The 16,743-nt window shown below is 41.7% G+C and overlaps 2 protein-coding genes across 2 annotated transcripts; both read right to left on the bottom strand.

The window, feature by feature from the left end:
* Window positions 1–1,156: 1,156 nt before the first annotated feature.
* LOC121625265 (5-hydroxytryptamine receptor 3A-like) lies at window positions 1,157–7,833 on the bottom strand. The gene is made up of 10 exons (XM_041963347.1): window positions 7,773–7,833; window positions 6,392–6,558; window positions 5,415–5,459; window positions 5,167–5,276; window positions 4,464–4,633; window positions 4,184–4,344; window positions 3,012–3,222; window positions 2,516–2,668; window positions 1,697–1,764; window positions 1,157–1,387 (listed from the first exon to the last, which is right to left on the bottom strand). The coding sequence occupies exons 1-10, from the start codon at window positions 7,831–7,833 to the stop codon at window positions 1,157–1,159; spliced, it is 1,377 nt and encodes a 458-aa protein (XP_041819281.1).
* A 1,524-nt stretch (window positions 7,834–9,357) lies between these two features.
* LOC121625264 (5-hydroxytryptamine receptor 3A-like) lies at window positions 9,358–16,373 on the bottom strand. The gene is made up of 12 exons (XM_041963346.1): window positions 16,334–16,373; window positions 15,793–15,870; window positions 14,993–15,156; window positions 14,390–14,434; window positions 14,141–14,250; window positions 13,656–13,822; window positions 13,354–13,514; window positions 12,412–12,622; window positions 12,136–12,297; window positions 11,043–11,128; window positions 10,686–10,872; window positions 9,358–9,383 (listed from the first exon to the last, which is right to left on the bottom strand). Exons 1-12 carry the CDS (start codon window positions 16,371–16,373, stop codon window positions 9,358–9,360), a joined length of 1,437 nt encoding a protein of 478 aa, XP_041819280.1.
* Between the last annotated feature and the right edge of the window lie 370 nt (window positions 16,374–16,743).

The following is a 16,743-nucleotide window of genomic DNA, read 5'->3' as shown; positions in this document are numbered from 1 at the left end:
TTATTATATCTGATGTCTGTGGATTAATATTTCTGCTGCTTTAATGTGTGTGTTTTACTGCTGTGGATGTTTAATGAGCTCATTTAAACTACTTTACAGTCGGGCAGTTTAACATGCAGCGATGCATCATATCCTGTTTGTACGTGGCTGTAAGAACCAAGTATCTCCAAAAAAGTCAACTGCATTTTCCAGCTAATCCAATAAAAGTAGGAGAATTTTCTCAAGCCACAAAGACGCTTAATCCTTCAGTTCATCAGAAAAAATAAGGTAATTTGTAATCTGAAAAGTAACTAGTAACTAAAGCTGTCAGACAAATAAAGTGGAATAAAAAGTACAATAGTTGTTTCTGAGATGTTGTGGAGTAGAAGTATAACACTGGGTAAAATGGAAATACTCAAGTAAAGTACAAGTATCTTGAATCCGTAGTACAATACATGAGTAAATAAACAGAGTTACATTACACTGGACTGAAAGTGGACCATATGTACACTCAGAGGCCACTTTAATAGGCCTGTACAATCTAATGCACTTCAATACACAACAGATCTATGAAGTTTATAATCACATTAGAGAGAGAGAGAGCATGTATGATAGAAATTTGCACTTGAATTTACAGCATATTTTTATTATGCATCTGGTGGATTCATCGAAAATTAGCATTGTGCATATTACATATGAAAGGCACTGAATCTATTAGCTGATGGCATAACAGAAGAATTTAATAACACAACCCCACTGGTGTCATAGGCTAATACAGAACATGTGTCAGATATGTAGCTGTGTGTCGAACATGCAAACAACAGGACTGAAGGACTACATACATTTGATCAGGTGTGGTGGTGCAGGACAGGTCATCAGAAGTTTTCCACAAACTAATGTAGCTGAGCTATTGCTGTGAAAACAAACTGCAGGTAATTTCATGTCCACGTCAGATACATGCATACAAGGAAAGGTTTCCTACTGTAGCTTCATACGATACTAAGTTTTGCAAGTGAAATCAAGAGGAACTATATCTCAGTCACATGTGTCAGTATGTACATGTGTTCACATGCTTTGTGAACACATGATCGGATAAAGGAGACTGCATTTTGTTTTTCATTTACATTTTACACAAAGTCCCAACTTTTTGGGAACTGAGATTGTAGCACGATTATCTTCATGCATGACTCCAGCTAAGAAACATACAGAGTAAAAACAGACTGGCAGCTATGATGTAGAAGATGAAGAAACATTTGTTGATGGTTTTAGCCTTTCTGGTCCAGTAGCCAGGCTTCCCTTCGTCCTTCCTGTTGTTGAGGACCAGAGTCAGCGTTTTCAGCACATCCCTCAGCTCATCGGAGAGCTTTTCAGAGGAGTGGGACTCCTCCGTCAGCTGGCTGCTGCTACCCTGCAGAGGTGGTTTTGAAGTTGTGGTTAATTAGCGTATTTATGAATCAAACAACATTTCCAGCAGCCAACATTTGCATTTGTGCAGTATATTCAGAGCTATGAGGTTAAACACCCTGGAAACAGCTTCTGTGTTGGCCACTTTCAATTTAACCTGCAATGTTTTTGGATTTCCTTGTGTTTTATATAGATGCCTATGTGTTCATAAAGTGGTGATTGTGTTTCCTAATTTGCGTTGTATTTATTTGATGGAGCGCTGCCATGTGGGCGTCCAAAGAACAAGCTGTTTGAAGTACAATGTCATCCCAACCTTCAACAGTTCAGCTGGGGTTTCATCAGCAGACACATCACAGATGCAAGAGGTCCATTTCTTCTCATCTGGAAAATTACATAATGAACCAGAATGTATCATAAGTTGTAAATGTGTCTGTTTCAGAGATTTTCAGGCTATTCAAAGAGTAACTAAAGGTGGACATCATGATAACAGTAAATTTTTAACAGAGTAGCTTCCGTGCCTCTGCACACATTCACACAGTGGCCTGTTGCACCAGTTATAATATATAGTATAAGTTCAAACATAGCATTGTGGTTGACATCAAGTCATTTTTGATCGGTTGCCCATTTTAAAGAGGGGACTGTCGACGGACTGCTACGACCTGCAAGGTGAGGGTTCACACATCCACAAGGGGTGATATAGACCCTTTGGAATGAAAATGATTAAAAAAAAAAAATTATGCCAAAAAAAAAGATTAAATGAGACGTGTAAGTATAAAAAATCGAGAAAAATCAAGAATGCTAATGCTGCCATAGAGACCAGGTAGGCTGAAGCAGCAATAATATTATTACGAGAAACTGTAATATAACCGATAACTCTAGTCATACTTGTTTGGTTATTTTGGTGAAAGTAAAGGCAAAACTAGTGTGATCAATGCATTTCATTTTGGTCGATTTAGCTAAGTTGTAGCGTAAAGTACAGCTGCTTCATCTGAAAACTTCAGAAAGCTGTTACAGCGTTGAAGTTAGTGGTGGCTTTACACTTTATCTTAGGATCGAGCTCACGTTCAGCTGGTGCAACAGACTGCAGACGTCTGACTTCATCTTTTGGGATTTCCACACATTTGACTCTCACCGTCTTTACGGTCGGCTTTGTCCTTCTTGTTACAGCCCTCACTCTCTCTTTCGGCCGCGTTGTCTCGGGAGTCTTTCTCCATCAGATGCATCACCAAAATGGTCTCCAGAAGGCTCAGCATCATCAAACCAAAAATCCCAATACAGTAGATGGCTAAAGGGGGAGGGCAGCATCGTTAATGCAGGTGTATAATTGAAGTGGTATGGGATGTTCCCACTCATCTGAATTACTGCTCAGTTTTGAGGTAAATGTCTCAAGCAGCATTGGATAGATTGTCATGAAACCTGCAGACATTAATTTCCCTCAGGATGAACTGTAATCCCTGTGGTGATCCCTTACGTTTCATCTAGCACCATCATCAGGTCAAAATCTGTCTATTACTTTCCAAATGACCAAATACAGCCTCAGTTGTGCTTTTTGTTTAGCGCTTATTTGCAAATGATGACACAGGCACACAGAGTGGCTCGCATGGCTGTAGACTCTTAACCGTCTTTACCTATAAGTGGAATCTTGTCTGAGGACGAAGGCAGAATTTCATTGAGAATAAGCTGCATCACAGTAACGGCGAGCAGCACGGTGACTTTAAAGCTGAGCTTCTCGCCCCCGATGTCTGAGATCAGGAAGGAGGCCAAGTCCAGACTGAAGAAGAACAGGATGGGGAGCAGGAAGTTGACGACGTACAGGGCAGACCTCCTCTTCATGGAGACCTGTGAAATGATGTTGAAGTGCCAGATGTTTGATTTACTCCTGCGCATGTGAGGAAGAGTCTGCATCAATCTGCTCAAGCAAAAAGTTGCATTTCCAGAGCAGGAAAGTAAAAGCCACATCATCACTCAAGTAAAACAGTTTGAGTGACAACAGTAACAGTAATATGGATAAAAGGAAGTGAGGAAAATACACAAAATGGCACAACATTGCTAAAGAAAGTGCAGGTTATTTATTTACACAATGTTTGAAGCTACTTGCTAGCTTGTGACGAGGCTTCAGTGACGAGCGAGAGGTGGCGGAGGCAGGAAAAACACAAAAACACAAACTAATAACATTAACGATGGCTCTGTTCCATTCAGTGAACGACGACAGTGTGACGGTGAGCCACCAGTGTCCTGTTGCACCAGCTATACGCAAGTTTTCTCATAAGTTTGGGTGCAAGTTTGATTTGACATAAGGTTCATCTGAACGTCCAAACTATCAAAATGCTCCATCCTCCAAGTTATCCCACCTTTCAAAACCGTGCGAACCGCTATATTACAGAGGACTTTACACCAACTAAGGCTTGGATTGTAGTTGTAATTCATGCTTATGTTGGAATTATTTCATCTGGTGCTCCTGCATTAACTCTGACCTAAGGGTAGGTTAAGGTTGAATTTATGCATAGCTGGTGCAACCCAGTGCAGGACCCTGAAACCTGTTAGCAAATCACTGATTTTACTATTCACACCTGTGCTTTTCCTACAGTGTCAGATCTCCTCTGTGGAAAAGGTCTGTACCATAAACACAGCTGAACCTGACCTGTGAGTCAAAAAAAAATGTTAAGGAGTTTACTCTTCGTGGGCCTTGAAACTTTAAACCAGAGAGCTCTGATTTTCAGCCTGATGTTCAGCCACTCTTTAAGCACTTGAGCAAATATCTACTTTTTACCTCTGCATGTCTGGATCCAGTGATACTTACAGTGAAAATCATCATGTCTTGTTTGAGTCCAAACATGTTGGCAGTCTCGTTGGTGACCGTCATGTTGATGAACAGCCACTCGTACTGGGTCAGCATCACCTCGCGAGACCAGAGCGTGGCCTCTGCGGAGCTGAGAGAGCGAATGAGCCGTATTTCGTCGACTGATGTGGGAGATAAAGACGAAGCGTGAGATTTCTATGCAAGCTGACGATGATATAGGCAGCAGCTATAGGAAACATAACCTAAGATCTGATAGGAACACAGCAGGTTGCAGGCTCACCCGAATGTACAACAGACTTGAACGAGAGGTTGCAGCTCTGGGTGTCAAAGGGGAAATTGTGAACATGCATCCTGCAGGTGCTGACCAGCACCTGGTCATTCTTAACGATGACTGTCCCATGATTGAGGACGATGAGATGAGGACTTGGAGGGGCTTTGTCCTTTTCTGTCCTGTATGACAACATACACAAATAATAAGGCACAGACCTGAGGGCGGTGAGTAACGGGTGGTGCCCCATGACTGGTCCATTTGAAGGGATTGCAGCCACCGGATTGGACAAGCTGATGACATCATTCTATTTAAACGTCATCTGACAGCAACCTGCTCTTCTCCATCTCTGCCTCTAACAACCGCAGCCAGCGTTTAGCTGTTTGGGTATTGCAATGAGAGTTTCTATGAGAAGCAGGAACTCTGAACAGGAACGTTTGTGTAGTTTTGTGTTCAGAGTTAATAATTCTGATAGACTCGTGTCAGGACTTTTGACTGATTTGTCCTGGTTTCAGCTCTGCTAGTTTGTAAAATAATTTGTAAATGTAAATATGAAGCAGTGAAAAGTGAGACAACCTTTAACTTTCATCATTATAAAGTCAAACACTTCAGTTTTTGCTATTTACAATTCCCCATAACGCCAGTTACTATAATTACAGTTGTGACTGTTTGTGCAGTTGTGAATGTGAAGGCATGAACGCACATATGCACTTACATTTCCTCAATAGATATATCTGGCATCCACAAAACGTCAGTAGGAAGCGAAATATGATCAATACCACAAAAGTCCTCTGGATTCCACTGAATGTATTCATTCTGCCAGCCCTGCAGAGAAAAACAGGGGGGGACATCAGGAGTTGTGATCAGAAAATAAAGAATAAAAACATTAAAAGATGCAATTTGAAGGAGAGACGTTTGAGTTTCCAAACAAATCGAGGAGTGAGGAGTGAGAAGAAAACTCACCGTGAAAACCCAAACGTAGGAAACGAATTTCTGGTCAATCTCTCGCTATGAACGAGAAAGAAATATGTGTGAAAACCTGCGTAGAAATAAAGCTGATCCATCACACTTCAAATTACCCAAACACATTTGAAAAGTTTTGAACATCTTTAAGATGAATGAGCAAACTGCAAACGTCAAATCTGAAACAAAGAGCACCTGAAGAAACGCAACGCTACAAGGCTGCACAATGTACTTTACATCGAGTTTAACCACCAACAGCCAATAGACATAATCGTAGACATTATGAAGACAATATTTGTAGGATAAATGGTAGAAAAAAACCCCACTGAGGTGGAAATCTGACACACAAAAGGGCTAAAGCAAAGACCAAGAGCATAGATTATCAAAATAAAAGCTTAAACAAACGAGATATTTCCAGTCTTTATGCTAAGCTAAGCTAATTAAGTTGCTGGTCATAGCCACGCTGTTCCACTGGGAGACTTGTTGCTTTATTATCATGAACACATACACTGATGTATTGTTCATTTTGATCCTGCACCAGGATTAAGAATGTGCATTAATGCACAGGTGAAAAGAGCGTCCAACACTATTTACTCCTGTTCCAGCAACTTCTGCTAAAAACTACTGTGTTCAGCTGGTTTAGGCAAATAAGAAAATGTACTTGTGATCTATTGTTAAAGATTTATGTCGTCAGTGGGAACAAAGGGGCTTGTGCAGGGCACCTCACAGGCTAAGGAAGCTGGATTTGTCTTTATCCTTTAAGACTAAACAGCCTAACAGCTCGTACAGCTCTCACTAATACAGTTTGTGGCTGCCATCGACAAGGAGGAAAAAACCTAAGCTTAATAAGTGGCCACATTACAGTGCTATCCACTTTAACTCGCCCATGGTCAACTTTTCCTTTAATCTAATTGAGATCTCTTGGAAAGCAAGGGATAAATGGTACTTAAAATGAACATAAATGTGAGCCCACTTACCACATCTAGAATGGCATACAGCAGCACTTCCAGGGATACTTCTGTGGGCTGTTTATAGTCTTTAACAGGGCGGGTCATGGAGAACAGCTCATTGTCTTTGGTCAAGTTCAGGTAGTTTAAAACATCCTGATAGCTGCACACTCTCTCAGGGGCCTGTCCATACACAACTAAAAACATCAACACATTTACTAGTTAGAGAACAGAAAGAAATACAGACAAATGCTGATTTCCAAGCTTTAAATGATCGTTGTATGTTTGAATTATGAAGCCGATTGTGAACGCCAGCTCAGAAATGTCTGCTTTATAGCCGATGCTTGTGGTCACAGATGGATGTTGGCAGGCACGTGAGGCACCAGCTCACCTGTTCTCAACCACTAAATGATCTTACAGTCATCTTCGTCTAAAATGGCTCTCCATTTAAGATAAGATAAGATAAAACTTTATTTATCCCCAGCTGGGGAAATTTGGGCATTATAGCAGCATGTGATAGCAGTGGGAAGAAAAATAGCAGAGGTAGAGAACATTTGAAAAAAACAAAAAACAAAATAAAAAGTAGACTATTTATATATGTACATATTATACAAGCAAAATTGAATTTGACTATATAAAAGAAAAAAAATATGTAGAAAAACTATATAAAAATATGTTAAAAGTATGTACTGTGGAAAAAGAACAATGTAAGCTGCCGTCAGATTAAAAATAATAATAAATAGTATTACTACTATTGCACAGAAAATAAAATATACAAAGCAGTAAATGATATGTAATATTGCACAAACAGTACGGACATGAGCTTAATTTGTCAAACAACACCAACACAGTTTTATGCAGAGTGGTGCTGGAGTTGAATAATCTGACAGCTGATGGAATGACGGACCTGCGGTAGCGTTCCTTCTTACACACTGGATGCAGCAGTCTGTTATTAAAGGAGCTGCTAAGGGCCCCCACTGTGTCATGCAGATGGTGGGAGGGGTGGTCCATGATCGATGTCAGCTTGGCTAACATCCTCCTCTCACCTACATCCTCAGTGGTGGTGAGTGATCCATCAGCAACTTAAAGAGCTGTTGGCAACAATTTTCTGCAACCATCTGTCTCTCTTTAATGAAATAACAACTTTCTCTTAGCTCTGTCGATGCAGGTGGAGGTTGTTTGTTCAGGTTTTGAGATTTCTGCCTCTCTACCAAAACCATTTTAAAAAAATTCAACAGCAAAACGTATTTCCAGAAACTACGTCCGTGTTGCTCTTGATTTGCCGCAGACTTCACTCTGAGCAGTTTACACTGAGACACTTTCCACGGTAGAAGTGAATTCCTGTGGAAGCTGCTCACAGCGAGGCCTGGGGATCATCCGGAGCAACGAGGACCCTGTGAGGAAACCTTACCTGTGGGGACAGGAGAGACCTTCCCTGTGAGGAGGAGCAGGAGGAGGAGGCCGGCGAGCATCATGAGTGCAGGACCAGTGAGAATCCGAAGTCTGTGCGAGGTCTGTGGAGCAAATGTGCATCCCTGTAGTATTACCTCACACTTATCCTGGAGGAGGGCTGGGCAAACTGAAAGGCCAGCCCTTTGTTGAAGGCAGGAAACACCACAGACCACTGATATCTGCCACACTGTGTTTGTAATCTACTCCTTCCTTCCACTGTCAGGCAGATACTCATGGAACTGTGGCTGTCAAGCTGCCAACCTGCAGCCGTAACACCTCCAGTTCAAGTCAGGCTAAAGACCCTCGCTGCAACCATCATTTCCTGTCATCCCACTGCTGGTGCTATATCATAAGGGCATAAAATCAGTTGGTCTTGAGGACTTGTAGTTGCCTTTCATTTGCAGGCACTATCTTCTACCCCACAGAAAAACTCAGGGAAGCGGCTCTGCGCTGCTCCTCAACAGAAAGTGGGAAGTTGACCAGGCTTACATTTCCAAGTGACACCAATGTTTGTCAAAGTTATTAAAAAAAAAAAAACAGGTTATATTTGTATAGGTGTCTTTGGATACCTGAGAGGATTTATGTAAATATATAGCATGTAGCTTTAGAGCCATATATAGATGCTACACAGATGCTGAGCTAACTCATTGCCTGAAACAAAAAGAGAGGATGCACCAAACCCAGACTTGAAATTCTCTGTACTCCCCTTAGCCCTTTCACACATTGTGGTCACTACAGTGGACAGCTATTCAAAAGATGTTTTCTCGTATATGCGTGGGTTTCAATGATATATTGAACATCGACGACCACAGTGGAAGCTAGTGCGTCATCCCTTACACTGCCACCCACTGGCCAGCTATTGTAAGTGCAACACAAATGTCTTAAATCCAAGATGGCCTACGGATGTCAGGCCGATACTGGAAAAGAGGACTCAGGCGCAGAGTACACAGCAACAGAGTTTATTAAATCACAACTCGCCAAAGACTCCTCAACAGGCGTGAAAACAATAGCTGTGAAATTACTCTTGGCAAATACTATGAGGACCTGACTGTGGTCTAGGGAAACAAAACAAATAACTAGAATAACGTAAATCGCTCAAAGAGGAGGAATATAGGCTATGAAACTTAATAACCGCTCCAAAGGGAGGAAACAAAACAAGGCTATCAAAATTATTCAACGCAGGGAATAGACCACTACAAACCAAAATACGCTCCGCTAAAAAGACGGAGGATTATCACAATATCTCTGGGAGGTTAGAACATAAAGCGCTCGCTAGGAGGGAAGGGAAGGAAAAGGCAAAGACGAATATACAGGCTATGATAAGACAACAAAAAACGCTCACACTGAGGATAAGGAAATTTCTAGTAAACAAACAGAAGGACTATGAAACGAGAACAACGCATACACTCTTAAGGGGAACTTTGGAATAACGAGGAATTAACAAAGGAACAGAAAGCTCTGACTAGACTATGAAACTTTATCAACATAAAACGCTCACGAGGAGGAACAATGGCTTACACGAAGGGATGATCTGTGGCTGTGGTTCAAGAGTAGGCACGGGTGATACGACCTAAGGACAAACACACACTGGCACGAGACAAGGGAGACGCAGACCATTTAAACACATGGAGGGTAATAGGTAACAGGTGGAGACAATGGGTAATCAGGCTGACGCACCGGTGACACATGAGGGAGGGCAAGTGCTCTGAAACGAGAGGAGAATTAGATTCAAAAAATAGAACAGGGGATGACAAGACAAAAACCCAAGACGAGACAAACCTCACCGCGGTGTGACAACGGAAAAGGCTAGAAATGCTGAGCAGCTCAGGAATACCTTGCCAGTTCTTTTAGAATACGAGACCCATGCAGGTAAAAAAAATAAAAATAAAAAATTGGTGACATCAAGTAGCTCTTGCTGTTATATTTAGGATTAATTTGCTTTGCCTCCGCCTCTACTTTTCTCCATTTATTCAGGTTTCTCTCTGTCTTCCACCTGTATAATCCACATCTGTTCAAGCAGGCTGCTGGTTGTACAATGCACATAGAAAGAAGGGAGGAGAAGAAGAGGAAGGTTTGTCTGCATCGTTTATTCATTTAAGTCTGATGCATGCTTTCAGAACAGATGACAGACTGTAGTTCGAATGCTGGCGTAGAATAACACCATTAAACAGAGCCATAGAAGAAACAACACATTCTCATGTCTTATAAATAAATGTGCTTTCTATCATGGAAGAGCGAATAAAAACAAAAAAGCAGATAATATGAATCTTTAATACTGTAATCACTGTAGTTTAGCATTCCAACCATTGAACATAGTGCATATTATGAATCAAAAGCGTATATTAGTGTAACTTTGTAGGACTGGTGTCACAGGCTAATACAGAATACAGAATATACGGCTTGTATGTAGAACATGCACATACCACCAGAATTACATAGATCAGGTATGTAACAGTTGCGTTTTTAACCCAAACCATGAGCTTATCTAAACCTAACCAAGTAGTTCTGGTGCTTAAACCAAAGCAAACTGGTTTCACAATGTTAACTGCTTGAGGATGAAGGTCTGGTATGAAGAACGTTCTGTATGCCTCTCACTGGTACCCTCCAACAATCAGATATGTCCTGATGGGAGTCACTGGTAATTCACCTATTCAGTCGTTTAGGTGTGAGGATGCGTTGGAGGCAATACAATGTAGAAGATTAATGAACATGCACAGTGTCAAACAATGGTATTTTATTGTCTTTGGTCCAGACCAATGGAGCTGAACTACACGTGCTAATGTCAATGTTAGACGTGAAAATGTTTTTAAACGTTAGCACTACGCGTCTGCTGCGCTGCTCCACACTGAAAAGATAAAAATTAAAAACGAACTGGCCACTGCCACATAGAAAATGAAGAAAAACTTGTTGATTGTTTTAGCCACTCTGGTCCAGTAGCCAGGCTTCCTTCCTTCTGTCCTGCTGTCGAGGACCAGGGACAACGTTTTCTCCATCTTCCTCAGCTCACATGTGACCTTCTCCAAGGCAGAGGACTCCTCCGTCAGCTGGCTGTCGCTACCCTGCAGAGGTGATTTAGTGGTGGTGATTAATGAGAATAGCAAGCTGCTATATTTAACACATTTTTTGTGTGTCCATTGAGATGAGAATAAAAGGGTTGGTTCATCCAAATTACAAACATTTCTCACTTCATTTGGGTGAACCGACCCTTAAAGTGTTACGCCATTCTAACCTCTTTGGCCACCGACAGCGGTTCAGGAGGAGCTTCACCAGCAGACATATCACAGACACAGCCACAGTTAGTCCACTTCTTCTTGTCTGAAAGGATATGTTGTATGTATCATAAGTTGTAAATGCACCTGCAAGTTTTCAAATCATAACTGAAAGTGTACGCCAGGTCTTTTCAAAGTGAACCGGACTGAACGGCGAGTCAATTTGGAACCAGCCCATATCGTCAACTGGCGAGCCACTGGCCACCTCCGGTCCGCCAAAGCTTCCCGTCCAGCGCACAGAATATTAACGAACCAAAAAATGCCCACATCTAATGTTGCTCCCCAATGAAAGAGGCCCAGTGCGTACTGACTGGCAATGAGCCAGAAAGTCCATAATTGATAGTCCACCGGATCTACAAGAGCAGATTCTCACAGAGAATCAAGTTTGTTTATTGGACATCACTTTGATTTATTTTAATTGTTCAACTGTTGTATTGAGTCTAAAACTGAGCGTTTTTGTTTGTCATCATTCGTTGGTACTCTAACTGTGGGTTTGTATTAAGCACTGACTGCCCTCTTGGTTGAGGTCTGAGAGCATTTTCTAGTTTATCCAGTTAGCATTATGGATAAAGTATGTTTTTTAGCTGTCTGTTCACACTGAAATCTTTTCACAGGAAGTGAAAATATTGATCAATAATAGCCCCCACAGTTTCTGCTTGGAAAATCTTTGGCCCTCGCACAGATGTAGTGGAGGACGCCTGCAATACCTCCAGCTATGAAGACATGAATGGGCTACCATTTTCTATTAATCACTAAATTGTTGTGACTTGAATATTCAGTGCAGCTGTAGATGATGAAGATGAAAGTGGTTGGTGTAAATGTAGCTGTTAGACGTCGGAGTCAGACGTGGATCTGGACTAACTGTCTGATCCTTATCTGCCTCGGATTAGTGGTGGCTGAATCATCAGAGATGTGACTAATTGATTAGATATTATTTTGTTATCGCCACTCGTACGTTGAAGGTGTGGACCTTTGAGTGATAAGTTTGAAAACCCCTGGTGTACACCGGCGAGTTTAGATCCAGAGGTTTGTAGAGTCTATGCTTTATCTCACCTCTGAAACATCTATAGAAGCTGACTTTGCCTTGTTTGTCCCCGCAGTCCTCACTCCAGCTTTGGTCCTCTGCCTGGTTGTCTTTGTCCATCAGATGCATCACCAAAATGGTCTCCAGAAGGCTGAGCATCATCAAAGCAAAACTCCCAATACAGTAGAGCGCTGGAGAGAGAAGGCGGCGTCATTAATGTGGACAAATAAGAACAAACCAGGAAGTGCTGCTCATGCACATGAAGTGCCGTTCAATAGAAGCAAGACCTTTAAGAGCTTTTTTACCTATAAGTGGAATCCTGTCTGAGGAGGCCGGCAGGATTTCATTCAGAATAAGCTGCATCACAGTGACGGCGAGCAGCACTGTGACCTTGAAGCCAAGCTTCTCGCCGCTAGTTTCTGAGATCAAGAAAGAGGCCAAGTCCAGACACAAGAAGAACAGGACGGGCAGCAGGAAGTTGACGATGTAGAGGACAGACCTCCTCTTCATGGAGATCTGTGAAAAAGGGTTAATATTCTTTAACACTGCGTGAGGAAACCGTGGCGCTCATGTGTGCAGTGGTGCAGGAAGCCTTCAGCTTAGTTACTTAAAGCGTCTGTAATTGACAATTGAAACTGGTCACTCATACTGAATCTAGTCTGCAGCTCTCCTCAGCTTTCCTGAACTTCATTGTGTAGCAGTTTAACGGTTGTAGTTGTAATGGTCCAGGGCCTCTGCAGGGGCTGTGTTGTTGCTGTGCTGGAGCTGGAGGTCACCCAGGAACCGTAGGCTCCATCTCCCCTGGCATCGCCTCGTGGTACCTTGATTTTCTATATAGTTTGCTCAGTATCATCTTAGCCTGGCAGCAGGTTTGCCTGATTCATTTGTTTTTATGTAAACCCTTGCATGTGCTTCCCTTATTTGCTATCATTAAAACTCTCTGTCACTCGCACTGTTTTTATAGTGTCATTTCAACCATTTGGCTCCAAAAACCCACTGTACTGCTAAAAAGGCGGCATTGTCCCTCAGGAGCTGGTAGAGACCAAAAACAGAGCTAAAAGATAAGTCATCAGGTGGCCCACGACCTGACGATGTCAATAATAATCTCACTCCACAACTGTTTGTGTGTTTGAGCTATACAACGAGCTTCTGAACAATCTTAAACCCAAAGTCGAAGTCTCAAGTACTTACCTGTGACACAAATATAGTTTCCACATCTGTGTATCTGTATTAAGAAAAATACTCACCGTGTAAACGACCATGCTTTGCTCATAGCCAAAAGTATCGACAGTCTTTTTGGTGACCGTCATGTTGAGGAACAGCCACTCGTACTGGGTCCGCATCACCTCCCGGGACCACTCTGTGATCTTCGAAGTGTTGAGGAGGACTTTGAACTTTATCTCATCCGCTGTGGGAAAATAAAAAGGGATGCTGTGAGGTTTCTTAGCGGGTCGATAAAGAGGGGATGTGATGGTATCTGATGAGAGATGATGCAAACATGCACATTTTAGACATTTAAGCTTCTAGAACCACATTGAGGCCTCACCACAGTGTAAGGCGGATTTGAAAGACAGGGTGCAGATCTGAGTGTCGAAGGGGAATTTGTAAACCTGCATCCTGCAGGTGCTGATCACCACCTCGTCGTTACGTGATTCGACAAGACCGTCATTTGTAACACTCAGATAAGGACTGGGAGGGGCCTTGTCCTTCTCTGTCCTGCATGGGTACATACACACAGATAGTGGTCAAGACATTTCACTCAAAACCTCAAACCTCGTGGCGGCACTCGAGGAAAAGTCCGGGGATTACCAAAGTCATTAGGAGTTTGAAAGGATGGAGCGACTGGCGGCTTTGTTTAATTTTAATTGCTTTTGACTGTTTCAGACTTTTAGAACTCATTGCTCATTAGATAAAATGTTTTGGCATCGAAATGCTTCATTTTTTGTGTTATTTTTAAACAGTAACCTGATGCTCCATCCCCACTTACAGCCGTGGGTATACTGTGTGAGAGCATGCTTATACATCCAAACTCACATCTCTTCAATACTTAGATCTGGCTTCCACAATACTTCAGCAGGAAATAACACATGATTCAGTCCACAAAAATCGTCTGGATCCCACCAAATGTGGTAATTGCGCCAGCTCTACATGGGAAAATGAGGGAGGGGACCAGGAAGCAAGAAGGAACGGAGGAGAAAGAATGAAACGATGCAGTTTAAAGGAAATAATTTGAGTTTTTGCTGAAGATGAACAGGTGGGAATGATCACAAAGAGAGAACTCACCATATAAATCCACACGTACAGAACTAAACTCTGGTCGATCTCTCTCTACGAGCAAAGAAGCACAGTGTGTGTTGAAATCTTTCCAGTAGCACAATTAATAAATTCAATGTTAATTTAATGTTAATATAAAATAAAGTTTGCAAACCTCAGAATTCATACAGCACTTGTTGATTGTTTGTGCATTTTACAGATTACAAGATTAATTTATCATTCTACAACAAAGGGTTTTATGGCAAAATGCTGGTTGTCGTCCCTTTATTCTACCCACAAAGCTCTATAAATGGATAAAAAATGGTGCATATTTTAGTTATTTTATTTCTTTCTTGCATCTAAATCTGCCAGCAGCCATTCAGCTTGATCACAGACAATTAAGCTGATCAGCTTCAGGTGCTTCTGTTGCCAGACAGGTTGGTAAGAGGGAGATTGCACACATCTGTGCAAACCAAATGTAGGATACAGCAGCATTAACCTGATCAGAGTGTAAGCCTGGATTCTTTCTTCTGGCTGCACTGTACGTATTTCTTGTTAAGATTAAAAAAAACACAATCAGAGGAGACAATCATTAGCATTAAAGAGAAAAAAGGCAGAAAATTTAAAACTTACCACATCTAGGATGGCATAGATGACCATTTTGAGGTGTATCAGTGTAGTCACATTGTAGTGTTTAACAGGCCGGACCATGGTGTACAGGTCATTGTTTTTGGTCAGGTTCAAGTACTTGAAAAGAGCCTGGTAACTACAGTTACTCTCAGAGTTCTCCTCGTACTCTGCAAGAAATATGAAGACACATTTTTTATCAGAGGCAAAACAATGAACAAAGAAATACTGACTTCCATACTCTTACTTGTGCTTTGGACATCAGACTTCCTTTTGGAGCTCTTAACTGTGCATGATTTAGAAGAACCACTGCCTCTGAACTGAAAAACAGCATCTTACAAATATCTGCAGCAGCATCCAGTGACTGTGGTCACTGAGATGGGCATTGGCAGGGCTGTGGGGTTTTATCTCATTCATCCGCCAAGGATTTTTAAATGTGAGCATTTTTGCAGTCATTTAAGATTACTCTGCTACACGTTGCTTAAATCAAGGCCTGGAGCTCAACTGTCAACTCAACTCCAGCCAGGGCCGGACTGGGATAATAATTAGGCCAGGAACCTTAGCGTGAACCCAGGCCAGTGCGAATGCATCACAAGAGACCACGTTTACTCTGTTTGCTGTTTATGCCTGTAACATATCATTAAGTTACTGCATTACTACAAACAAAAACAGCTTCAAAAGCGTCCAAAATTCAAAAAACAGCATCTTCAGATTCAAGGATTCCGTCATTAAGACTATAAGAATAAACATTCACACATGCAGTATACAGACTATGCACTTTTTGGTGTTTTTGTTTGAGTACATACTTGTCTGATTGCTCTTTTGGGACATTTGTTGGTCATCGAGAAGCTCTGATTGCTCTGAGTTGCCGGAGGTGCTTCCACCTGACAGAAGAGAGTATACAGGTCTTTATTTTCAGTATGTTTCCATGCACACACACACACATGCACACACACACACACACACACACCTCCTGCTTACCTGCACAGCATGATTAGGTGTTATGATCAATTCTAGAAGGGCAGTTCTGATATTATGGGGTGCTGAGAGCAGCCCTGCTAGTATGTGTATATGTATTTTTTAACACTGAAACTGTCCCTTGAGCATATCTGTAATTTTACAGCCTGTTTGTCTCATGTGCTTTTTTAGAATTTGTTTTTACATTTATGACTTTAGCACAACACTGACATCCCTGTAATTTAAGTTTGTCAACAGGACACACTTCACAGCAGAAGCCTGTTTAATTAAATTAACAAGCGGGAGGAATGATCAGACGTGATAATAATTTTAGCTGAGCTGCAGAATATTTCTCACCTGCATGCATCATACAGAATTGTCTCAGCTTACCTGTGAAGAGGAGCAGGAGGAGGAAAGCTGCAAGCATCATCACTGCTAGAGGTCTGCACTGCAAACGCTCATCCACGTCCTGCAATAAGTATCATTGTCTTGCACTGGAAGAGGGTCGGGCAATTTCAACCAACAACACTTTTGTTTTTTCAATGTCAGTGCAATGCTAGAATTAGACCAATTGCAACAAAGCTGCCAGGAACTGCCAATACCCTCAACACTTAGTCAGCCGCAGGCGGATCAATTTTACTATCACACTAAGTGCAGTTTACATCTCGCTTCCACTGTTGTGGCTGTTTAGTAAAGTGGTTCAGCGCAGGAACTGCATCTGAAAGGAGTCTTATGTCAAACAGATATGAATAAATGACTATTTACATTTATTTAGAGTAAATATACAACTAATCACAGCT

The sequence above is a fragment of the Chelmon rostratus genome, chromosome 21 (assembly GCF_017976325.1).
Source record: "Chelmon rostratus isolate fCheRos1 chromosome 21, fCheRos1.pri, whole genome shotgun sequence".
Lineage (NCBI taxonomy): Eukaryota > Metazoa > Chordata > Actinopteri > Chaetodontiformes > Chaetodontidae > Chelmon > Chelmon rostratus.
This window is presented reverse-complemented; position numbering and strand designations above follow the sequence as displayed.